The sequence below is a fragment of the Strix uralensis genome, chromosome 1, assembly GCF_047716275.1.
Source record: "Strix uralensis isolate ZFMK-TIS-50842 chromosome 1, bStrUra1, whole genome shotgun sequence".
Taxonomy (NCBI): Eukaryota; Metazoa; Chordata; class Aves; order Strigiformes; family Strigidae; genus Strix; species Strix uralensis.
The window spans coordinates 107,835,632-107,861,919 of NC_133972.1; the positions used below are offsets into that span (position 1 = coordinate 107,835,632).

At 35.5% G+C, this 26,288-nt stretch overlaps 1 protein-coding gene across 2 annotated transcripts in view; it reads right to left on the minus strand.

The window, feature by feature from the left end:
- INVS (inversin) overlaps nucleotides 1-26,288 on the minus strand; it is a 99,665-nt gene that overhangs the window by 68,698 nt on the left and 4,679 nt on the right. For both annotated transcript variants that reach the window (XM_074876532.1, XM_074876523.1), the window contains exons 2-3: nucleotides 26,068-26,237; nucleotides 18,229-18,395 (exon numbers count right to left, since the gene is read on the minus strand). In XM_074876532.1, the coding sequence (XP_074732633.1) occupies nucleotides 18,229-18,395; nucleotides 26,068-26,173 (273 nt within the window). In that variant the 5' untranslated portion in view covers nucleotides 26,174-26,237. The remainder of the gene's footprint in view (nucleotides 1-18,228; nucleotides 18,396-26,067; nucleotides 26,238-26,288) is intronic.

The following is a 26,288-nucleotide window of genomic DNA, read 5'->3' on the forward strand; positions in this document are numbered from 1 at the left end:
AACCATGGCAAAAACATCACTGATTTTGACAATGGGTTTAATCTGAGGAAGCACCCTTTCAGCAACTTTGTTAGCAGCATCTTAGACTCAAAAGTAAAACACTTAACTGGAGAGGACCTGAATAGAACCTTATTTACCAGTTTCCAAGCTGAGCGCCTTCATCTGTCTGGCAGAGCATTTTAGGCAATACATCAGCCAAAGAACATCAGTACGACTTGAGGCCAGTTCTGACTATCAGACATTTTGACTGAAAGCAAGGCTGTGTCTGAACTCTGAGCACTTCTCCCTAAAGCCTCTTGCAAGATTGGTTTCAGTGTCTAGGTTTCCATAGGAATAGACAGAACTATCAACTGGCACACAGTCAAAGAATACAATAGAGAAGACAACTGACTAGTGCTGTACAAGCCAAGGTAAAACTGTTTCCCAGCATCAGTTGAAGGAAAATAGGTGTTTGTATCTTACAGCCTTTGACCTCATTTATCCACGGTCTGTACATTCTGTTTCTGTGTAGTGTTCCCAGCTCTTCAGCTCTAAATGTTACAATCTACCTATAGAAATTAGTGGCTTTCATGTAAAAAGCACTTCAAGGATGGATATGCAATTAACATTCTCATTTCCAGTTGATCTCTTCTACTGTTACTGAACTTGTTTTCCTGTAGTGTTCTTTTGAAGTCATTCAGGCAGAAGTACCCACAACACACAATCTCTGGGGATTTACCAGAAAACCTGAGACACATCATCCGTATTTACGGGATCACTGCCCACCTCCTCATAAAGAATCAAAGACTAAGTTTTCAAAAAATACTGTATTTCAAAAAATATTGTGATTTGAAAGATTTGGCAGCAAGTACTGACCCCCTCCTCCCCAAAAATACAACACTTACTACATTCATCTTCTTCATCTTAATGGCTTTAAGTTGAACAGTCTTAAACTAAGAGTAGTGTTAAAAAACTAACAAAATATATCCCTGAAATATATGGCTTTCTTTTTAAAAATGGCATTTTCATATATCCACATTTTTCTCGAATCCTAGTAAAGTTTTATGTCCATATTAATAATGTTCTTTGCATTTTCAGTAATTATCTGTATACCTCACATAAATGATGTTTTGCAGATATCCCAGTCACTTATTTCTTAGTTATACATACATAACCTAATGCCTCCTAAACTTCTCCCCCCTCCTCCAGAAACATAAGACAAGTTAGGACGGTCGCTCAAAAGCATTTTAGCAAGACAAAAAAAATCCTCCATAATCTACTTACACACAGAAATGTTTAAATTGCATAAGCTCATACTTTAAAAGGACAAACCTACATTTAGACAGACTTCATATGATTTTCCATTCTTCTAGGTATGTTTCTATGCAATGTCCAGATTTCTGTTTAAAATCTAATAATATTATAAAGAACAGTACTATCTGTGACAGATTCTACCTGAAAAACAAGTCTGAATGACAGACATCAGTCCAAAGTCCTCACTTTTTATCCTAAATTTGTGCAGTACCATTTCATTCTGGAGGCAAACTAATTGCCATTGCTACTCAGCATTGCTCTAACCAGTACCATGTCACTACTGCCTTGCACTTCTTAATTGCACCCCCTAAGAGCTTGTGCACATGATGTCCTTACAGACTGCTGGAAGCAACAATGCTTGCAAAATTAAAACTTTGCATATATACTCATTTTTGAGCGTATCTTCCCAGAATTTTTTGTTATGATTTTAGCTGCTGTTTTATCTGAAAATAAGTCCGTGTCTTTTAATTGATTTAAATATATTTCAAACATCTTAAGTCCTATAACAAAACACTGTTTGAAATAATTACAAAAATACATATAAAATTCTATTCTGAGACAAGTTCTCCAGCCACAGAGATGTTTCCAGAACTACTACAGAAGTAGACAGACAACCCATAAGGAAAATAACCTGCAATAAAGGTAGGTTTACCCTTACTTTAAATAACAGACACCTGAGGCTACTTTTATATACTGCAATATTTTATAGCTTCTATAGACACTACAGTGATATTTGAGATTTAAAATGAAGTCAGAATCTACTTACAGTACTGGTAAATAAATCCTTAGTAAGCTACTAAGCTAAACTACAACCTAGAAGTAATAAAAGTACTAATTTATTTCTCTTTGTTCAGACTATAGGCAGTTTAAAATAACAATTCAAGTTTGGTGTTTCTTAAAGTCTACCCAAATCTATACCATACTAACAGAACATTGAAAAAACATGTCCTGTGTGTGTATATATTTATATATGTTTAAATGTTCCCATCAGAAGGCTGAACATATACAGATTATATTCATAACATAAATCACTTAATATTTCAATAGAAATCATTCCTCATTAATAAAAATTGGTAGCATTCTTCACTAATTCTTCATTCTTTATTAATACAAAATTGTGTAACAAAAAAAGGGTTCCAAACTGCTCTACAAAGAGACCAAAAAATGATAATGTTAAGTTAAATTAATTTTGTATTTTATGAAACGCTGACATTAGCTGTTGCTTTCCAGGAAACAACAGAATTTGCTTATGTAGTTTATACATATCCATTTTGACTTCAGTGTGATTCACCTAATTCTCTTTAATCAACAATTTAACTAACTGTTTACAGACAAAGAGAGAGACAAATGAAAGATTAGTGCTCCTGGAGTTTGTGGCTGGCCATAAGATCTGAATTTATTTTTCAAATACCTTCTATAGCAATAGCCTTGCATGCTGAAGACATCCCATCTAGTATACTATTGATTCAAATGACAAGCCTGAGCATCAGATTAAGGACATGTCAGACACCTGATAGAAGATTCCTGGAGAATTCAACAGAAAGGTGTCCTGTTTCAAAATGATCTATTGCTTGTACTACATTTATTGAAGTGTATGTGGAAACATTTAACACAAAACTAATTCACTTAAAATTAGAATAACATTTATAATCAGTGAAAACAAATACCTTCACTTTTTACTACAGAATACTCAGAAAAACTCACCTCATTCAAACAGAAATCACCAAACAGCTCACAAAACTGAACTAAACCAAACTGATGAGCTAATAGTAGTGATAGTCCTGTTTTAATTTGTCAGTGCCAACTCTGGACACAAACAAGTAAGCGGTTTCTCAGTCCCAACAACAATATTTCTTCTTGTAACCATTAAAGATCAGTCGTGAGGTCAGCTGCGGAGGGGCAATTAATGCAAGAATGATGTTTTAGAAAGGACACTCAAACAGGGAGATGTCTTTGCCTGTAAAGGTATTTTTTAAGGAATAGACTTGGCAGCAGACATCAATGTCCTGGGAGAAGAGCTGGGCAAGTCTCTTGTGCATCGAGGGATGCCACAGTGCTAAACACACTAAAGGAACAGCAAGAAGTGAAACAAAATTAAATCTATTCAGATATGAACCATAACAGTCCAAGTATAGTAAGTACCATGTTTAAAAAGAATCCTGTTTTTAAGATGCAACCATTATTTTCAAGTTCAAATGCTAGAGAAATTTTCACCAATCCTTTGAATAAAGCAAAATGATAGAGGACAGCCATTTGGCAACAGTATGTACAAGAGAGCTAGCAGTTGAAAACCAGGATAATTAAGTCAACTCAAAACAGCCAAACATCAAGAAACATGGAATAACGTTCTGTAGAAAAAGCACTGCTCATGTCTGTGCAAAGTACTTGCCTTCACTGGGCAAAATTTTGCCTAACTGTCCTAAAGCATGTCTATCCTTTTCAGTTCTAGTGCATCTTTCCAACAACATCTCTGAGTTGAAGTTATGCATCAATATTTTTTTAGCCTTAAGTCCTCACTTAAGATTTTAATTTTTTTTTAGAACAGAATCAGTTTACCTTCTCATTCTTGGTAAGTGATATTCTTTATAAACTAATACAAATTATTTTATTCATTGATAACAGCCTGAAAAATTATTGCTATGGGAAAGGACTTAGAAAAGCTCAGAAAAAGTAACAATGGTAAGTCATCAGCCCAGAAGCTCTTCCAAATTTTACTCATAAAAATATGACCGTGAATTTGATAGAGGAAAATAAAGTAATTCTACCAGCTGGCTGTACAGATATTTAAGATATCATTCCATATGCTATGCAGAATTAGTTCCTTTTCACTGAGAAACACAACAGAAGCAGAGCTTCTCTATGTTCTGCCACCATGGCTTGCACTTGATTCATATTTTCAAAATCTTTTAGAAAAATCACAGCAGTTGGAGACATTTCTTATTATTTTTAATGACATTTCAAATGCTTGAGATCAAGACTGCTCAACAGAGGCACTAGTATGATAATACAATCTATGTTTTGGGCCTGACAATATCCTCTCTGGCAATTTGGATCACAAAAGCTTATTTCAAGCACAGGAAACATGGTAGAAGATATAATGTCAAATGGAGGAAAGGAGGAGAGTTAGCAGAGGAAGAAGCAGGGCAAGAAGCAGAGAAGTGAAATTACATCGTGCTTGAAAATGAAAGAGAATAGTTTGTACAATGAAAATAAGTCAATTAGGTTAATGAAAATAGCTGTGACATTGCTGGAGGAAAAGAGAAAGAAAACATCACCAATAGTGATGTTCTAGCTAGACTAAGAAGGGGAGAAAACAGGGAAACCACAGATAATTGCCATGGCAAGGAAATTGTCTGGAAAAAGAAACAGGGCAAGGATTTTGGTGGCAAGAGTTAGGTAAAGCTCTACAAATTAAGATACTGAATTATGGCACATTTCTTATCACAATGAATAAAAATAAAGCAAAAACTTGACCAAAAAAATCATGTTTCATAAGAACAGATAGATTTAAAATAAGCTAAAAACATAATTTAAAAATCTTTTAATAATAAATGGGCCTGGACTTTTATTACCAGGAAAAAGCTCATTTTCTCACAGTGCTTCTATAGCGCAGACTACAACACACAGTAGAAACACTGGGTCAGCTTCATGGATATTATGGATACTGAAGCCAGCCTGGCCACAGCAGTATAATACTTCTCTTGCAGCTTGGCAATCTCAGCTCTTTTCAACACACTTAAAGCCGCAAGAGCAGGCCATGATCTCAGTTCTTCATCTGTCCTTTTGATAGCTCACACCAGAAGGTTAAATGTGATTAAATCAGATTATACAGACTCAAAAATAAATGTCAAGATCATAAAGTCAGAGTTGGGGAAGCAATGAAACAAAACACATGGAGAAAGATGAGGCAGGAGAACTAGATAATGAGAAAAGTTTGAAGTTTAGTTCTGATAAAGCCTAGACTAGAAATGACAGAGGAACAATACCTGTCGGATAACTGATTGCAAAAGCAAAAAGGATTCAAGAGCCATGAATCCAGACCCTCACACAAAGATGTGTCTTTGAGAGCATGGCAGTCAATCTCTAAGGGGAAAAAAGCCACGATTTCTAACACTTTAGCCATTGAAACATGATAACAGACAATCCGTTCAAGATTTCTGCTTCTGAAATACTCACACCATTGTGCTAACCTACAAAGATAAACCTAAGATTAAGGATGGGTTTGCCGGTATTTACAGCAGACCACCAGCAAATACAATGTCATGAGTCCAAATGGCCATCAATAAGTGGTGCAGAAGAGAGGGGAGCAGCAGGGGAATCAATTCAAACTGAAACACCAATAGTAAAAACACTAGTTTAGAATAAATGGTCAAACCCAGGAAAAAAAAAAAAAAAAGAATCTATGAGCTTTAAAAAAAATCTACAAGCTTATAAAAACCAAGAAAAGTATAAAATTGTCTTTTGTTTAATTAGCTGATACAAAATAAAGGGCTTTTTTTCCCCTCTCTAAAAACTTTGCTATTTCAAGGTCATCAGCAGTTAAGGATGATAGCTTCTTGTAAGAGGTGGCCAGTTACATTGGTAACTTTGGCCAAGTACTATAGATCTCATGGAAAATTTGTTACTTAGAGAAAGAAAATGCTAGTATGGTTACAGTTAAGACCTGCTTTGAAAAGAGTGACAAAATAAGAAAACTACTATTTCAGTAATTTTATAAACAAACAAATCTTCCTTTAAAATCTAGTCCTATTATTTATTCTGGTAAGGTAAATATTAGTACTGTAAGCCTTCTGAGACATTAATCTGAAAAAAATATTTGTTCTACTAGCATAATGGCTCTTTCATTGGATTTATCTTCTTTGTAATAACACAAATCTTTCTCCAAGAAACAGGCAGAGAGCAAGGGTTCAAAAGCAACAGTAAGAAAATACAGACAAAATTCAGCTGACAATTTTACAGTCCAATGCAGGACTGGATCACAGCAACATTGAAACAACTGCTTATATCTCAAAAAAACATATTAGTACTATGAGGCTACCAAATCTTTACAACAAACTAATAAAATAAAATATTCAGCTTCTTTATAGCTTCTGCTAAGTGATTCCTTCCACTGGTGGACATTTTCTTCTTCTATGTCATAATCTTTTGCATTTATACTCTGCATCTAAATAGTTAACTGGCTTTTCCTCAAAACATAGAACCAGGCTGATTTGGTATCATGCTGCCAAATGTTTCACACAAATTCTGTCTGTGTGTGTGCGTGTGAGATACAGAGAGCGCGCACACCACGCATCCTCATTAACTGGAGAGCTATATAATTAAACATGAAGGGGTTAAAGCGTACATTAGTCTATTCTACTTCTCCATCTATTACTTTTTTAAAAAGCTTTCATATATCTTCTTCCTTGTTTCTGAAAGCTAACCATCCCTTCTTCCTTTCAGGAAGGCTGACATTTGACAGCTTAACATAGCTGACAGGGTTACCCAACAGCCCACCCTCCCTATTCTCAATCCAATTAGACCTCTAATCCTCCAGATGAAAGGCCCAACTACTCACGTTCCTCATGACAACGACAGCTATTGATTATTTGTCACTACAGCTAACACCTTCTCTGTCGAGGCCACTCTGACAGAAGCAAACCTACCAAATTAGACAGCACTTTATCTGCCCTGGAGGCCAAATGGCACAACAAGTAAAGGCTAATAAATGGTATAAAAATGAACAAATCATAACATTATGACAGGTTGATCGTTGCCAGCAGCTTCACAGCTCAAGCTTGATGCTCTGTTAGACCTGTTCCTTCTCTTTTCTCTTCCACTCATGCTCCAACTTTGACTGAATTAAAGGCCAGAACAATTAAGGCATTTGACCAGCAAAGATAAGCTAGGATAGAAGTATCATCAAGGGACACAAATGTCAATAGCAGACTACCGTTTGTCAATAAAAACATTCCAGAGATGCAAATGCTCATGACTCTGCTCTCCACTAGGCTGTACTGACTCCCTTTGTACAGAGCTCTTCTCAAGCCCAGGCAGAAACTCCAGGAAAATTAACCCCAGAAAACCAAACTTGAGCTGGGAAACGTTCTTATCAGGCAAGGATTTGCATCATTAAAAAAGGAATCCCAATTCCAACCTACATGACAGAGAGATGTTATGGTTGTTATTCCATTTAATAGCTACAAAATTTTCCTCTCTTTTTAGTGGAGTGATATAAACCAGGACTACATAATTTGAATTTATTATTATAAATTTTCTTAAATTGTTTCTCAAGCAAAAAAAAGTCTGTTTCTAGAACAATATGCAGTATCCGGTAGCATAGGACCTCACAAGTCACAGCACTCCAAGGCAAACCGAAAAGCAGCAACAACATTTATTGTTTTTACAGTGATATTATCCAAAAACATTAACAGTGAGACAAGAGGCACAGTCCCTGAACTGAGGCTGTTTAATGCAACAAATGACAGGAAGACACCATTAAAAAAACCCAAAACAAGTAAAACACCACAACCACTGGAACATTCTTAAGATCAATCACAAGAATAATGTGAGTAAAAATACACAAGTTCTTGAAACAGTTAAAAAGCAATTAGTACTGCCCTGCCATAATTAATTAGTTGATTTCTCAACTATGCCAAAAAGAATGTATTTTCCAGCGACAGATTCCTATGCTTCTGAAATCACTTACTAACAATAAAATAATATTAAATCAAATACATTTAAACTTAAATAGAATAAAAGCTTCTTTAGTTAAAGAAGACAAAAGACATGAATATCCACTATTCTACTTTGGAAAAATCTACAGTTTAACAGAGAAAAATGTTCCTGTGTAACACCTATGTCGTACAGATATAGGAAACTACGTGCAAGTGCAACATAAATCTATTTTTAAAAATCTAAAATCTGTAAAAAGATTTATTTAGTAAAAAAAAAATAAAATTTGCATAGTATTTGTCCTCAGACTGTTTTAACTTCTGAGGTTTACAAAATAGTCTTGGGGATACACACATATTTAATAATCATTTCAATCAGACACAGATGATTAAACTCTTCAAAAAATGGGCATTTCAGTATAGTATCACAAAGTGTAGATAGGCAAACAGAATCCTTAAGATTACTATTGCTTGAAGAAAAACTGAACCTAAAGGACATTTGGGTAAGCTGGGTCTCAAAACTCAAGCAAAGAGGTAAAAAAACCCAAAAGTTAGAATTTTATATGATACTTCAAGGAATAAATTTAAATTATTACTATACTGCTCTAAAATGTCCTCCAAATATAATAAAGCACTGCAAAGAGGAGAAAACTATTTTAATTTTCCAATAATGTAGTGTACCATTTAGTAGATAATATATTTTTATTTACAGTGATGAAGACCTGTTTTTAGTATCATTCTGTCCTTTCCAAAACAAGACTAGTTCCAAACTCTCGGCACTGGGCTCTCACAGAAGCCCCTGTGCTGAAGGAGAGCTCTAACCCTCCGCATGGGGGAGAACTGCCCAAACTCATTCCAAACTCTCATTCACCCAAAGACATTTATGCCTACACTGGCAGCAGTGAGTCCACAGTGTTCTCAAGAGCTGTTCAGGTTTTCCAGCATAAAGAATTCTCTTAATGTTTATATTTTAAACCTCCTACTTATCCTAGGTTATATTCACTGCTATGGTCTGTTCTTATTTAGCAGATTCTTTTTAACACACACCTTGTTTACAGAGGAAAGGAATACATACTGTTCTCTCAGTCTGGTTTTACCTAGTTCGTTAAGAGTATTCTCATTTGGGCTTCCCCCCCCTCCCCCTCCCCTTTTATTATCTTAAGTGCTTTTCCTTTTTTAAAAATTCTTTAACTATGATGGCTAAAAAACAATGTTGTACTAGGGGACTAGCTGATATCAAGCAGTGAAGAAAAATTACTATTCTTCTTCATTTCTAATCATATCAGCAAAATAAGTGTCTTTATATAAGAATTAGACTTATTAACCCAATAAGTCGTCTCCCTCATTATTATTCCTGAGTTTTCTTCTGTAATACTTATTTATAATATTTGATTTATGATGACTATTCTTGACAAGTGTGAATCTTTTCCATCATTACAGGTCAGAATCAGAAATCATATACCACCATGTTTTTCAGGTTGTGTTCCAGGAGATGGGCCTCCCTGACAATCATATCTGAACATCCTTTACACATAGCAAGAGCTAATCCATTCATCTTCACAAAACCCTTAGATGTATTTATTCTTTGTTCTACTTTTAAATTAGGTTTGTAACCCTCACAATTAAAACAAAATCCTTCAAAATATGGATACAACAATGACGGCTGCCAGTCATCAACTGCCCCAGGCAACTGGAGATCACCACTTCATGTGCACGTAAAAAGACGAGGCACTACACTCAGTCCATCCCTTTCCACGCAAATATACTCTACTGTACAGTATTTGTCTAAATACGCCACAAGTGCTCCTGCTGCAAATCCTCTCTTTAAACCTCCCCCATCCACCTTCAGCTTTTGCTTCTACTAGTCTAAACAAGGAAAAACAGTATTTTGCTATTACGAGTGGAAGTAGAAGCATTCTGTCTACAGCAGGCTATAGAGCAAACTCATCAGATATTTATAGTATAATGCATTCCAGCGCCTCAGCCAGCTTTATTTGTTCTCTTTCACAATCCAATCCTACCCAAAGACAGTAACAGACACTATATTTTTTGTTTAGCCATGCTCTAATCCATTTGATGCTCAAAATGACTGCTGGAAAGTAGGTATATTCAGGGAGGGAGCCACAAATTGCAAGCACTATTTCCAAACATGTCTTATTAGAGTAAGTAAATTTAGTAGCCAACAATTATTAAAATAATTTAAAAGACAATTTTACATGTGCCATATAGACATTCATATCATATTTATCAGTGTAGTCTGTATAGAGACAGAGTCCGACCTTTAGCTACTCTGAAATTCTGATCCTGAACTTGAAGTCAAAAGAACTACTTTGGCACATAGATTTTTGCATAACCTTGTCTTAAAATGTGATTTCATACTAACATAAAACCAGTGAGAAATCAGATTCAGATGCCTCAGTGTCTGCTGTGCAACTGAAACCTGACTTGTAGAACAGTATTTCCACAATTTTGTCTTCTGCAGACAAAAGAACTGGCTGGATTTTAACCCACAGTTTGACAGTAGAGACAGATGATTGCTGGATACCAAATGACTCTAGTGATTTAACACTTCACGAGCAACCAACAACGTGCATGTTCTTGCCTTGTTACGAGGCATGACAAAGTGTGTATGCTGAAAATGTATTGCCTGAAAATATGAGAATCACATATGTGCCCAAATGAAGCTCTCCATACCAACAAAATTGTTGTCAAGCTTTCTGTTTCAATGATGCTGCTCTATAATGCTTACTGTAACTGACTTGGAAAGCCTTACCTCTCCTTCACATATGCCCGTTTGCATAATATCTAGTGTTGCTTGATTCCCCAGAACCTTTTCAGACCAATCATTTCTCTCTCTAGTTACATGCAAAAGAGTTTACCTAACACTGGTCTCCACAAGATGCTTTATCTTGTAGTACTTTTCGTGTACAATCATGTTCCAAGCTGCTCTACACATTTCAGTGGAGAAACAGTGAAATTTAAGATGCTCCGGAGCTACATCTGAACTTCATAAGAGAAGACCAATACTTTGATTTCAAGATCACCTTTTTATAATTTAATATTTTGCTCACCGATCATTAAATCAAGACAGGTTAATGCAGAGGCAAATGGAAGTATTAATGAAGTCTAAAGAATAGTCTGAAGCAGAATTTGAGAGACATACAAGATCCTGGAAGAAAGCCACAGCTATTATTTATCACACACAAAAAGAATTAAACACCTTCAGAAGGGTTCCCTTGTCCTCCCCTCAACTCAAATGGAATGCTGCTAAATTCTTACCTAAGGTTTTAAGAATATTTTTCATGATCTCAGAGTTCATCTAGGAAGTTCCAGCCCTACAAAAATCTCTGTCTGCTTTATTATTCTTCCCCAGTGGTGAAAGTACAACTGTCACAATAGCGTAAATCAGGTCTCTAATGTTGAGTTTTTTCTTCCTACAGTTTTCCTGTAGTTATTTTTAACCATTTCAATAGGGCTTACAGCACAGATCAACGGTAGTATCAGCACAACCAATAGCGAAAAGCATTTGGGAGCATGAGTACTTGTGCTAAACAGGCAGAAAATGAATCGTTATTTTGTAGAGTTCATTCTCTGTCGACTCACTGAACAGTGAGCAGTTCCGCAGTTGTGAAAAGGGGTCATAGGAAGGCCATGGACAGGACCAACCCTTTGGTAGCTCAATCAGCTTATCTGTAATACAACGCACACAAATCACATAGGAGGAACTGTGCCTTCTGCCCTTGAGCATCTTCAGGCTGTGTTCACTGGAGAGAACCCTTTGTTTGGGAAAGTAAAGAAAACAGTTGTGTCACAGTTATTGTCTGTGGCTTTAAACACAGAAGAAACTACAGTCCTGCATGTAAAAAAAATTACCTCTTCTGAATGGTCAGCCAACATTTGTTTTACACCTTGGTTTGTCTAGATTTTTCACATTTAGTCAAATCATATGTTCACATGAAAGTATGACAGAATGAATGTAAACATCATTCACACTTCATGAACCTACATGCACAGAATTAATATTACTCATTATGAGCTTGCACTTAAGGGGGAACATCACAAAAGGTTACCAGCCTAGGGAAAAAAGAACATGAACTGACCACCATCGTCTCTGAAAGGCACTGTGATTATTTATTCTCATGATATAGGTTGGGAAAGAAAGAAGCACATGTGCTCTTTTATGTAGTTTGAATAATGCCTGATGAATGATTGGAGAGACTACGGCTCCAAGAAATATATCTTGAAAAAGGTAGTGAGGGAAAAATGTATAAGTTTGTTCCCAGGCAAGTTTTATTCAGGAGCTTTTAATACAAACATCTTTTACTTGGACAAGAAAGGGGAAATAATGTTCTGGGTTTGGGGCTCTTGGACTACCTTGACTGTACTCCTTAGATAAGATTTGGGAATAAGCTTTCCTAAAATAAGTGAACTGAAGACTACCTTCTGCTTATAATTTTCTGCTATGTCTTATGCTTGCCAGAGGCTGTCTTTTCTTACTTCTGTCTTTACCTATATGGTTACTGGTGAGTACACAGGAACAACCATTTTTTCTAGTTTAAGAAAAATTACAATTAAAGACCATTAAAATATACTCTCTTACTTTACACAGAATTCCTAACTGCATCCTGGATGCACTGTTATTTGTCAATAACTGTGTCAGCAAAGAATTAATATAAGCTACAGAATATATCATGCCTCCAGATAATGAAAGCCAAATTTTCCCACTGGAGTGGTATTAATCTTCCTGAAACCAAAATTAATATCCTTCTGACAGTTAAGCATCCTAATAATTATTTTAAGTGCATATTGTTAGCATTCAACAACAAAACTATTGAATTTTTTCTTCTATCCCTGTTAACACAAAAGGCTGTGCTTGGAGTATTCATAGAGATTGTTACTTTCCCAGAGTAAACATTGCTAGCAAGTGAGCATCCTCTGTGAGAAATTCTGAAAGAAGCAGGCCTGGTTTTTTCCTTATACTAAATTGGAATTACTTAATGAAAGATAAATGAAAAAAATAATATACAGGTAATTTGGGTATGTAGAAACATTTCCATTTAGAAGTATCACATGTGGGTGTTTAAACAAGTTACAATTTAAGACTAGAAGCAAACTGCTACCAGAATGCTTACAAGTGAAAATTAATGTCTGTAGTTAAACTGCAATCCCAGTACTCCTATCTGTCTCCACAGCATGTTTATTTCACAATAATCTAAATTCTACCAGCTTAAATGATCTGTACCTACATAGTAATACAATTCCTCATTGTGAAATCACTGGAAAATTATGTTAATGATTTTACTTCTGTTGCAGTCACTGTTTCAGCTCCCAGTAAATTTCATCCATGTTCATGAAGTCACAACTGTCCTCTGAAACTCCTATAGCAATCTTCACAGGTGCACTCCTGCAATAATTTGTATCATTTTCTGGTGGGTTTCGGTTTTGGGGGTCTTTTTGTTTGATTGGTTTTTAATTTAATTTTTCTGAAGTTAATGACTTACCTCTTTTCTTCTTTTTTTTTTTTTTTTTTTTTTTCTTTTTAAGGGTGTGCACCCTTTCAAAACTGCTTGGGAGACCTATCCATTTAATGAGAGACACCAAAACTTTCTACCTTTAGAGTGGACAGAAGAAAACCCAAGAAGAAAAACCAAGTAACTTCATTTACACAGCCTTCTGCCTACAAAGACTGAAACATTTCCATCATATGGCTGATGAAGACAAGACAGATACTACAAAAGATGATGTCAATGAAGATTCTAAAAAGATGACCTGGTAAAAAAAAATATATGCCTTGGGTGAGATTCAGTTGTTACAATTTAGGCATCGACAACATCAAAACCTACATCAGTCAGATGCCTAAAAGGATGACTGAGCTAGTCAGCATGTCCTAAGATACTCATCTATACTTCAGGGTGAATGAACTGCACCCTAAAGTGCATTAACTTTAAAAGTGATCTAGACGACTTGCTCAGATGTAGATGTTTGCAATGTAAATTTCTACAGTTACATGAGATTATTCTAACCCCATGGTTATAACACATAACACACTGCATTGTGTTATATTTTGAATACTTTCCATCAAATAATATATTTGTTACATTTAAGCAAAGAGTTTAACTTTCTAGTTCCTTATTCATGCTAAGAATCTTTGAGACCAACAGATGTCTAAAGCTTAAAAGCTGTAATACAAAGGATCTCTATCATCAAATGGAAGACTTACCATAAAGAACATAATTATTATCGTTAAGCAACCACTCAGAGGTTATCATATCATTGTATAACTACAGTTATTTTCAAAAAGCATTGCTATTTCAAGTAATATTAACAGCTGAAATTTCTGACCTTATTAACTTCAGGAACTTTCTGCAGAGAAAAGGGTGAGAACATTTATGCTTAATCTGCTATCAAAGAAAGGTGGCTAGGTGGACCAATAAGTAAAAGAATATCCTCTTACTTCTTGCAAATAGTCCAGAATGTCATTAATGAAGACACAGAGATTACAAGAACCCTTTGTTGAGAATCTGATACATCTTTCCAGGTAACTACTGCTTTGTAGACATGCTCCAGTGACAAAAGTCATTTGGACAAAGCATGGCAAGACAAGGACGACATAGCAACTTTGAGTTCTGAGACCTCAGTTTCCTCGTTAACTGGCAAAGATGACCTAGATATTAAAACTGCATTAGACAAGGTTACTGAAATCAGATCACCTTCATTTTTTACCTGTGTTGAAACCCTTGGAACTGAAAGAACATGGGACAGCATGGGTCAGTCTGCCTAGCCATGCTATCAGAAATACTGATGATTTATGACTGAATTCAGGGCTATGCCACATTTCTGAATGTTTGCTCTATAACGGGGATCAAAAACCACAAACAAGCTATTTTACTAGGACTGAAAGACATGAATTGGCAGTCCTTTCATCAGTGAAGTCTCCAGACAGAAAAACAGGAATAGTTTCATCTCAACTGACCAATACCTTAGCACAGTTATTTGATACTGGAGAGAAAACAAAGAACCTTACACTGGCTGCAGTTTTAGCTGATACTGAGGGAAAGAAGTATTACAAGATTGTCTGCATCCTGCAGAGATGCATCCTGCAGAGAGAATTAAACCAATTTTTCTTTTGATAACCAGGATTACTAATGGGAGAGTCACCATCTTGAATCTAAACATATGAATGAAAACATTCAGCTTCCTTCTGTCCAACATGGCTAAATCATTCTTTCTGTTTGGCATTAGAAGAGTATCTTCTCACAAATCCTTTGCCTCCAAGACAGTTCTGTGGCTCCCAAATACAGCAGAGACCATTTTTAGTCAAATCAACTGCAAGACTCTTTCAGAGGAATACCTGTAAAGGGGCACGTAAAGGAAGCCTGTAGAATGATAACCTAAAGAGACTCAAATATTCTGGCAACAAACTCTGGCCCTCAGGATGTCTGCTGCAATTTGATGAGTAAGGTGTTCCAAAAGCACTCCCAAGAGACAGTAAAAAATGGCAAAAGTAATTCTAGAGAGGAAGGTTCCTACTCAGGAAACCCTACTTCGTTTTACATCCATCTGCTTTAGTTGAGAACATGTGTGTGGAAAAGTGTCTTCTCTTTCCTGCCTCTTCACTGGTTCCATGTAAAGGTCTGAGCATTAATCTAACTTCTCCCTCCAAAGAAAATGAAAATTAGGAGGCAACTCAAGTGCAATTTAGGAATCTGAATCTCCAAGCACCGTCATTCTAAACAACTTGTAGTTGTGACTACAAATGAATGTAGATTTAGAAAGTCCTGTAAAGCTGCTTTGATGAAGCACAGGACAGTGACTGACTCACAAGCTTGAACACAACAAAAACTATACACTGGTCCTGGTAAATATGTAGATTCATGATTAACCAACACAACATTCTTCTGTTTCTATCCAAAAATCAACTTTCAGTACTGGTTACATGGGAATTTTTTTTTTACTTTGGGAAAAAAAAAGAATTAGAATATAAACCAAAAGTATCAGAGAGGAATAAGAAGAATGCAAAACATTATTTAAACAGCCAAAACTGCATGGAACATGAAGTTATTTTGAATTTATTTTTATATATTTTGCAGAAGGCATTCACGATGGAAATGCAGATCTTAAAATGTTAACAAGGAAAGACTGAAGACAAAATTTTACACACATGAAATGTTAATTTCATAACCTGACATCAATACTGAGTAACTGCTCAGAAGACACAGACTGCAGTTTTACAGGACAGCTAAGCCAGCCAAATGCAAAGCAGCTGCAAGGCTCTCTCCTGACCACTTTTTGCCACCCCAGCACTATGATGGTACAAGCACTTACGTGGCTGTGGGGTGAATCACATCTATCTAGTATATTACACAAAAAGTGGGTGACTGCATAAAACCTTCTGCTAAAACAGCATGGGGTAAAGACAGTACCTTTTTTTTCAGCTGCACTGTCAACTGAAACCACATCTAAGATGGTCCAAGTATCACATGGTACAAACTGCCCTTTCACGATTGCAGCGAGACATAAAGGAAATGGAGAGCACAGGCAGTTAATGGATATAATGCCAAGACAAAATATCTCTTGCCTTGAACAGCTGCAATATAAATTCTTGTTTAAATCTTCGTCTGTATGTTCATTTTGAGGATATTTGTATTGGTTTCATCTGCTAAAATGTATTTTTAAAAGCTGGTGAAAATGTAATTTTTAAAATTAAGTTTTTAGTATGATTAAAATGTTCATGTGTCTATCGGGTCATAAAATCCAAAGCCTGTAAGGACACCAGGCAAGTATAGCACTTTAGAGCAATTTTTTAAGTCTCTGACATTGTTATGTTTATGAAATACCTATCTTTGAAACAACAACATTCACAGTAAGCTGATCACTTAGAAATATGAAGTTAACCCTGGTACACTGGAGACAAGGTTATGATGATGACTGAAATATTTCATCAGGGTGTTGTGGTATATAACCAAATAAATGAATTCCCCTGTTTCAACTCAGCTATAACCTACTGTAACTAATTACGATGGTAGTCAATTAATGTAGTGCATTACTGTACACATTTCAAGAATGCATTCACACTAGTTCTTAATAGTTGACATTTTTACCTGAGGAATTTGTAAATTTAAAATATTAAATGAATACTTAATTCTCAATAAGGGATGTAGTAACACAGACCACACAGTCCCTAAGGTTTCCCATGCAAGTGTAACTGAAGAATGTCACCTTATTATAATCTTCCTAAACAATTCTCTATTCAGTTGCTCCTACTAAATACTGTGACCATACCATAGCTCCCTTTATGTAAACCTAACTCAAGTAAAACAAAAAAACACCTTGCAGAGTGTGTTAAAAAGTATATAAACCATCTGAACAATGTGAATGATTATGAACAGGTGACAAGATATTATAAAAAAATGGTTGGTACCAAAGCTTACATAGCTAAAACAACTCTAACTTTTGAGCAGTTACAGTTTTACACATAGTATAAGAAGCAAAATAGTAAATAAAAAGCTGTTGCTTTCAGTTTGAGCTTTTAATCTTCTCTGTGGAGTCTTTTTCAAGGTTTATGAACTCAAACATCCTGGTTAGCTAGCCAACCACACCTTTTTTCTTCTCCCGTCAGCAGTTTACTTGGTCTCCTGTAACTGCGGACACTTCCCTCGGCCCTAAACATGCTCAAAATTTATTGCAGCTCTGAATTTATGCTTTAAATTACCTTTTATTTTATTGTTGAATACTTCCTTTAGCACTTTTCCAGTGGAACAATTTAACTGGACAGTATTATAAACTGAAATTGTAGAAGGAAAACCAGACAGTAATGCATTTCCCCCCTGGTCCTGGAAATGATTTGGTATTCCCTATCCTTGAAATTCTCAGATAGGGCATTAATAATTAACAATGTATGGCCTGAATTCCACTGAAATTAATGGTAACATCCTAAGGAATATCAGAGTGTACAAGATGTAGTCTTTACTTAGAACTGGCTATCCCAAAATGGACAAGGACTATTTTTACCTACAAAGTGCAAGTTCTTAAAACAGCAACGAACTGCACCGTCTCTGCAGACAGCTACAAATGTATTCAATAAAAATGCTAAAAAACAAAAAAAATAACCCTCCAAAGATTTACTTCTGGATGGACCAAGTTTTCAAAAAACTCATAGCATTATTTGCCTCTAAAATAATGAAAGCCTCTAAAAATACAATATCCTTACTCAATACAAGAAAATCTTTATACTCATTGTGAATGACGCAAGTTTATACAATGGCTGAATACTTGTAATTACCTTTTGCGCAGCAAGATGGAGAGCAGTTCTTCGGCTACGATCAGCTCTGTTAACATCAGCTCCAGCCTTCAGCAATGCCTCTGCACAGTCCAGTCTGTCAGCCAATACACAGTACATAAGGGGAGTTCTTCCAAACTGGTCCTCTTTATCTTTCAGCTCAGAGTTTCCTAAAAAAAAAAAAAAAAAAAAAACACAAAAAACACATAAAATGGTTAAGCCTATGAGTATCAAACTAAAAGTAGTAATTTTTATTAAAAGGGTATCTTATTATAAATGAACACGGTAATAAAACAATGCAGTATAAGATAACCTCAAAATTACTACTTTTTACCTTATTTTTACTGACATTTACAGGACGTTTCAAAATATATTTACAGCAAAAAGTGCATTTAGAAAACATTAGTTCCACAAATACACCTACCACCAATAACATTCTGCAGTGGCATAATTATAAATAATTTAAAAATAGTTATACAAATCTCGGCTGCAAAGATTACTTTAAAAAAATATCAACAGCACATGAAGCAAATAATCCTTCTGAAACCTGTAAACACTGTAACTAAAACATGCTTTGAAGCCTACTCACAGCAATATTTATTTAAAAAACATAAACGTGTCTATTACATCAATACCCTTATTTACTTCATAGGGCCTTACAATATGGAAACTACTAAAATACTGATTGGGCTTTCTTGAATTGATAAAGTTAGTAAGGCAGCAATTAAGCTAAATAAGAAGTCCGGGGTCCTATAAAAAAGTCCCAAAACACTGTATTCCTATTCACAGTCAAAAAAGCCCCCAGGCACCCTTCACTATAAAGTTTTGTATTTCTATTATGTCACCACAGAGAAACTAGCACCTATAGATTCATGGGTATCAACACGTCCCAACTCTAAATATATCTTCCATATAGCAATATTGTCTAGAATTACTCAAGGAACATTGAATTTTAACAGGTAAGTTAATTTTTCTTTTTCAATATTCCCTTGTTTGCATGATTGATGCTTCAAAAGAACTCCAGCAGAGGCATGCTTCTCCTTTACAAACACAACCCTCACTTTCCCCCAGCATATTATCCTTATCTACATATCCAGTAATTATATTCTTAATTATAATTTCTATTGATTCACCCAGCAGAAGTGTCAAGCAGATTAAATGGGAATCAAGGGGAATATCAAGAATTAAAATTCATTGCCTACCAACCAAGCCTCTTACAAAAAACACTGTTAAGCAGGATATTGCAAGTTAGAGCAATCATTTGCTCACTCACTCCACTTCCAAGTTCCTTTAAAACTGCTGAGTGAATACCATGTCATTCTCATGATTCATTCTGTAACACCTTCTCTTGCTTAGAAATTGTCATTTGCATTGAGAAAACTCTTTCTGCTCTGTAAAAAACCAGTTTAGGAACCCTTCTGAACTCTTCTGTGAATGCAGATATAGAAAAATTCTTTTTGTTCTTAATCCATGGCCTTGTCTTCTCTGACTACCCCTTCACTTTGACAACTACTAGTTTTAGTGGACTGGTGTTTGAAGAATGCCTTGCTTTTTCACACGCACCTTCACACTGCTGTTTAGCCATGCTCGCTTCTCTTTGACCTTCCTAAACTTTCTCTTTTGTTAAGTACTTTTGCATTGGCTTCACACTGTAAGCAAGGAGTTTACTCTTTAGACTCACCTTTAGATGCTTCGTAGCAAGTGTTTTCATTTTAATGCCCTTCACCATATTTGAAGTACACAACTACAGCTGACTGTTGTTGCTTATGCATGTATACTCTGGTCAAGAGTTACAAAATCTCACTTAGTAACACTGATTCAGGTCCTACACAGCAGTCAAGAGCAACTCAAGAGTTGGTTCTGTTCTGGGTTCACCAAAATTTCTGTTGGTAGCCATTACTGATTTCTAACAATCTAATTTTAGGATCATATCCTCAGTAGTCACTTACACAAAACATACAAAAGTAACCTTTTTTATTATTGTGTCTCCTGTCAATTCAGACTCTCTGATCTCCCTTAGGATGTCACACATATTACCATCTGGTCAGATGAACAGTAATAAAATGTTAGTATTATAGTTTCTTATTTAGACCTGTAAATGCAATCATTAAGCATTTTTTTTGGTGTTTAAGATTGTTTTATATGGTCATTTGATAATCTCATTGGAATCCAAAACTTGTTTTCTGCTTTGGTTTCTAAATGTGTATCACCACTCCTTCACCTACATGGCTTTCATGGATATATCACAATACTAAGTATAGAGAAAAAACATTGTCCACATTGATGCCTTCCCTTCCACAAATTTTACATTCTCACCATATGACAAATAGCCTCATTTAAAACATGACATCCTAGTTTTTCTATCTGATTTTTACAGACTTCCACATATGTCGAAAAATGTATATGTTTGTTTTGGATTTCTATGCAACTTCAACCGGACTGCATAGGATGCTATCTTTTCCTACTGTAGGATTGCACAAATGAAGATACAGAATAGTTACGATTCCACCTTCTGTAGATAAGCCACTGGGAACTGCACTTACCCTTGTCAGCTTTTCGTCATTTTTCCATTAGAAATCTTCTTATAATGGGCATAGCAGCTGAGTCTTGGATTTTTTCAATAAATAAATGACCAAAGTACATTTTTATACAGAAGAAAAATCAAATAATAAAACAACAGAAAATTTTAAAATTTACACAAGTGATTTTATTCGGTGTGGCCTGCGTAAGAATCTGGTCTGAACTTTGCTTAGAATGGGAAAAGGTAAAGTATTGGCTATATCTTACTCATTATTCTTAAAAAAAGATATCAAAACCACTTAATTTTATGGTAGCATTTTTTAAAGTAATTTTTAAGACTTTAAAAAATAACTTGCAATGTTTCTAAAGGGGAGTTACAAGCTGTGTAAGTTGAAATATTTTTGGATTATTATTTATGTCCTGTTATATCTAACTATGTTTTGATGTAAAAAAAAAAGTAATGTACTTTTTACTAACACTATTTACATATTTCATACTGTTTTAAAATTCTAATTTTAACAACACTTTTTGAGAAAAAAGCTCATGTATTGACTTTAAATATTCATTTAACTGTCATTTTATTTTCATTATTGAAGACCGTAATTCTTTATTTCTGTTCATAATTACAAATTATTAATATTTACTAAGTGCATTAAAAAGTAGTATATAGAAAAAAAAAAGTTATGTCACTTGTTCAATTAATTCCATGGCCATTAGGAAATAATTAAAAATGTAACATATGAGTTAAACAGGGAAATCCAAAGTTTTTATTTTTCCTAACTTGTAAAAACCTTTGCTAGACTTGCTTTTCACAGTATTAAAATTTCATTGCAAACTGGATGCAGTTTCAAGATAATTCTTTCCTCTACTATTAGAAAAAAGTATTTTAAAAGTTATATGTACATATTGTGAAGCTGTCAGTGTCTTACATCTCAATATTTAGGTAACAATAAATGTTTTTTCCAGTCGATGGAGTATAGTACAGAAACATCAAAGCTATTTATGAACAACCACGCAACCCTGTGCAGCAACACACAGATACTGAGGTCCAAAGTGTAATTTAACATGACACTGCTCTCAGCCAACAAGCCAGTTTCTCTAATTATTTAAGTACAGTCAGGTGCTCTTCCAGTATTAGTTCAGCCTGGTAATTTAGACATCACTAAACCATATTTCACTGTTCAGTGTTAACATAGCCTCAACAGTGTCTTATATTTGTCAAAGCTGATGGGACTTGCACAATATATTTTTAAAAAGAAATACATAAACATGGATTTCTCCCAGTAAGACACACACACATGGCTTATGCTCATATAACACTCGTTCTTAAATCAGCAGTGTGCAAAACTAGGCCCTCTCCCTCAAATTCCAAGTTCCTTTCTGCTATATAATGTTAGAGGATATACAGAATTTAGAGACTAAAAGAAAGAAATGGGTAAGATGATCAAGATGAGCAAAAATGGCCTAAAGCCCAAGCACAACCCAACTAAGCAGAGCAACAGACATCTATTTTCATTTACAGCTCCCGAAGAGTGATATAGCTGATGACTGAGTTTCCATGACTGCATACAGTCTGAGTGAAAAATGAACATTCAAAACTTGATGCCAGTAATTTGCCTGAAGATGCTGCATTGGTTTTTAAGGTAAAGAAACTATCTTCAGCTAGCAATAGGTTTCTTGTTGTTATTGTTTGCTTACAAGACTCTGTAAGGCCCTTAAAATGGTTAACGTCCTGTGGGCATTTCCCTAAAAGGGTGTCTCTGTGCTCAGGCTATGAGACAGGACAAGGACTAGGAGCTACTATATCACCATGAAGTGCTAGGGGGACTAAGTTGATGAAATTCACTAACTGCAACACCTTGTAGACTTCACAGTTGCAGTAAATTATTATTTTCTGCAATCAAGAAAGCGCAGGTAGCCTTCAAAACATTCACATATTAGCGTATCTAAAATGTGCCATGGCAAAATTAAATTCTCTTTCACACATGTGCCTAAGAAAGGAAGTTTGTTTGATCCCTCCCCTTTCAGGATCGACATCCTCACCCTCCAGATTATGCATTCCATAAACTTGTTGCCAACGGAGGTCACAAACACCACAGAATCAAGTGGCCCAATTCCAAAATTTAACTTTCATATTCATACCTCATCACTTCCTCACAGTCTATGCAAGCAGTCACATCAGACTAACATTTCTACGCATTTTTCAAACCAGAAGAGGAGAAAGGGCAGGAGGAGGACATGAATTCTGCTTAGTTATTAAAAGACAGACCATCTCATTACTTGCAAGAATCCTGCCTTCTGTAATACCTGATTTGAGTTTTATTCAACCTCCTACACTGCGGAATGTGGAAGAGAAGCAGAAAGGAGAATCAAAAAAACATGCAACTGCATATTTGCAACCCAGAATTTATAGTTAACATTTACAATGAAACATCATATCAGAGATTTAGAAGCATTAGTATGCAAGCAATACATGATAAGGGGTTTAGAATGAGGATCTGGACTGAACAGACACTTCAGTATAATGACTACTACACACATTATTTTGTTTTTATAAGCAATTAAAACAATTAGATGCATCTTCCCAAAACTCTACATGAAAGCATTAAAGGCAAAACAATCCTCCAAACGCAAAATTAACTTTTGCTTCCTTTTTTTGCCTAGGATTAAAATCATACAGCTGAGTTTTAACACTGAAGAACCGTTAATTAAAGCCATGTTCAGTGTTGTATAAAACATAGAAAACAAAATACTGTGAGTATTCCCCAAAGCCTGAGATCATACCATTCTAAAACAATGTGATACAGTACTAGGCAACTCACGCAATGCAAACAATTAGCACACTTTTGTTAGAGCATTGCTTATACAATAAACACTTGGCACATATTGTACTTTATGGTATTCAACCCAGAGGCCGTTTAGAAAGTCCTGTAATTAAGCATCAGCAGTGGTTAACATACAGGGACGCTTTGTTCCAAAACCCACTTTCTCTGTACAAATTTTCTACTTACCTTTGATTCTGTCTAGCCCTGCCTCTTACTGGCAGGGGATGTCAAAAGCAACATAGTATCCAGAACACACTGTATTATTTCAAACACCTGTTCCTTTAAAATCACAGGCTACTGGGCAGCAGATTACACGTGCGGCCATACTCATGAATTATATGCAAATACAACGTATATGTTTTTATAAAGTCACACACGCTCCATCAAACTGCAGACAGGAAAAGGAATAATCACCAAACAGGTTAGAGGGGCTGCTCCGAGAGACTGTTTAACCAGCCTCTATGCCCCTCCTATGTTAATAACTGAATAGGGAAAACTCAAAGAAGAAAGTAATAACGAATTTAGGGGTTAAAAGCCCTCCCTAAAAGGAGAAAGTCAGACTTTATGTTACTGCATATACCGCTAGCTACATAATCAAGACGCAAAGCTTGGCTGTGTTAGGAGAATGTTGTTAAGCAATCCAGCATACACACACCTAACGCTGAAGTACTGTCCTGAATTAGATGCTGCTGCTAAGTGCAGTCACGAAGTTCAGTGAATAACACCAATTGCTCAATTTACTTCTGGCATCAAGTTATACTTTCAACAGTGCCTGGTAAACAGCTAAAAATATTACTCTGATGCATTCTTCTTCTGCTAGGCAATACTTTTTTTTTCAGTCCTGTCCTGGCAAAAGTAAGGTCTGTGTCATATCCTGTCAAAACACGACAAAGCAGAAAAGCCAAATTTTGCTATTACAGCAAAGGCTGCAAGGATTATGCAGTTTTCTCTCCCATGTAAAAATAGCACACAGCATTTTCATTTTGTTGCTGCACAATCACCATTAACAGAACAGTGATTTCCTTATCTGGTTCTAATGGCTGTTTTGTGGTATATTTGACAAGGCGCACCAGCAACACAGAAGTACCTGTTCCTCTGTGTTTTCAAAATACATCTTTTGGCTGGGAGATTAACAAAAACTGAACTAAAACTAAAGTTAGCAAAAACTCTGTGCTGTTGCTTCTCATAGTTAGCCAGGATTTGAAAGCTCAGACTGTTTTTCCACCTCCACATGCAAGCAGGTTTTTTTAAAAACCCAGGTATTTAAAGCTACTTTGTAGTTGCATCCCACAGATTTCTAGAAGCATCTCCATATCAACTGCTCATCCATTGTTTATAAAGTGTTCTACAAAAGAGTGAACAGATAGCATTAAATGCAAACAGTGTATGTTGGAGCCATCATATGACAAAATAAAGTTGAAGGCCCAACAAAAAATAATTTATTTCAACCACTGGAGCTTCTAATAAACAACTCCCTCAAATTTTTTCTCCTTTTTGAGTCAAATCACTTCTAATTGTCTTTTGAGATAATTAGATATATCTTGTAAAGAAGAACCATTTACTGCTTTCTATACAGCTTAGAGAATAGATCCACATAGCTTACTGTCTTGTCTTCAACCCAGGTCAGCAGAAGATTCATAAAGAAATCCTTCACACCCATTAAAACTGACAGTTAACGGCAGAAATATAGACTAAGATTCTTATTATTTCACAGTCCTTCACTCCTACCAAGCTCCAGGAATGGGATTTTCAAAAAAAGACTGAGCAAATAAAACCTCTACAGTATCAGCTGGAATTGCGTTTAATCAGAAACTCTGAAAATCAAAGTCTTTACCTACCATATGACAGCCTTCCAAATGCATGTAAGATTGTTCTTGGAACACAGAATATATGCTGCTTTTGAAAACTACTAACCTGGAATGACATACAGTTCTTGGACAGAGAGGAAAGGCAAAATCCTGGGCTTTTTAATGGATGGGAATTTTTTTTTACTTCAATCTCAGTAGGACCAGACTCTCTCCTTACCTTTAACTTGTCTTGAGAAACTTTGTTAGTGTATCAGAATCAAACTAATAAATAGGGCTGGTTCATTTTGTCCCCAAATACTACACAGTAACAAGACTTCATTAACTATAATAAATGATCTGTAAAAACAAGTTTACCAAATTTCCCACAAAAGCAATTCCAAAAATAAGGAATTGCAGTCAAAATATTTCAGCCCGAAACACTTCTCCAGAATTTCAAATTCTCTGAAACAGGAGTTCTGAGTAACTCTTCTGGTTGTATCACCAACTTTCTATTTTAATTCACACAGAAGTACTAATCAAAGGCAACAGGTAATAAAAAGTTAAAAAATCGTATTTCCAGGATTACATTTATTCTAGAAATACATACAATCAATAAATGAAAACGTATCTTAAAGATCAGAGCAGTCAGTCAAAACCAAAAAGCTTCAGTTCTGAAGTAATCCAAATGCATCTGCAATGAAAACATTTACCTGCTATTAGCTTTTGGAGGGTACTCTTATCTCCATTAACAGCAGCAGCATGCACTTCAGATGCTAACGAGGAACCACTGAAGAGGCAGTTTGCTGAAATATTCATACTCTTTCAAGGTATTACCATGGGTCAGATCTGCACCACCACCATTTTTTGCAGGAATTCAGTTCTAGAAGAAAACAGTAAAATAGAATTAATTTTATAATGGGTCATTAAAACA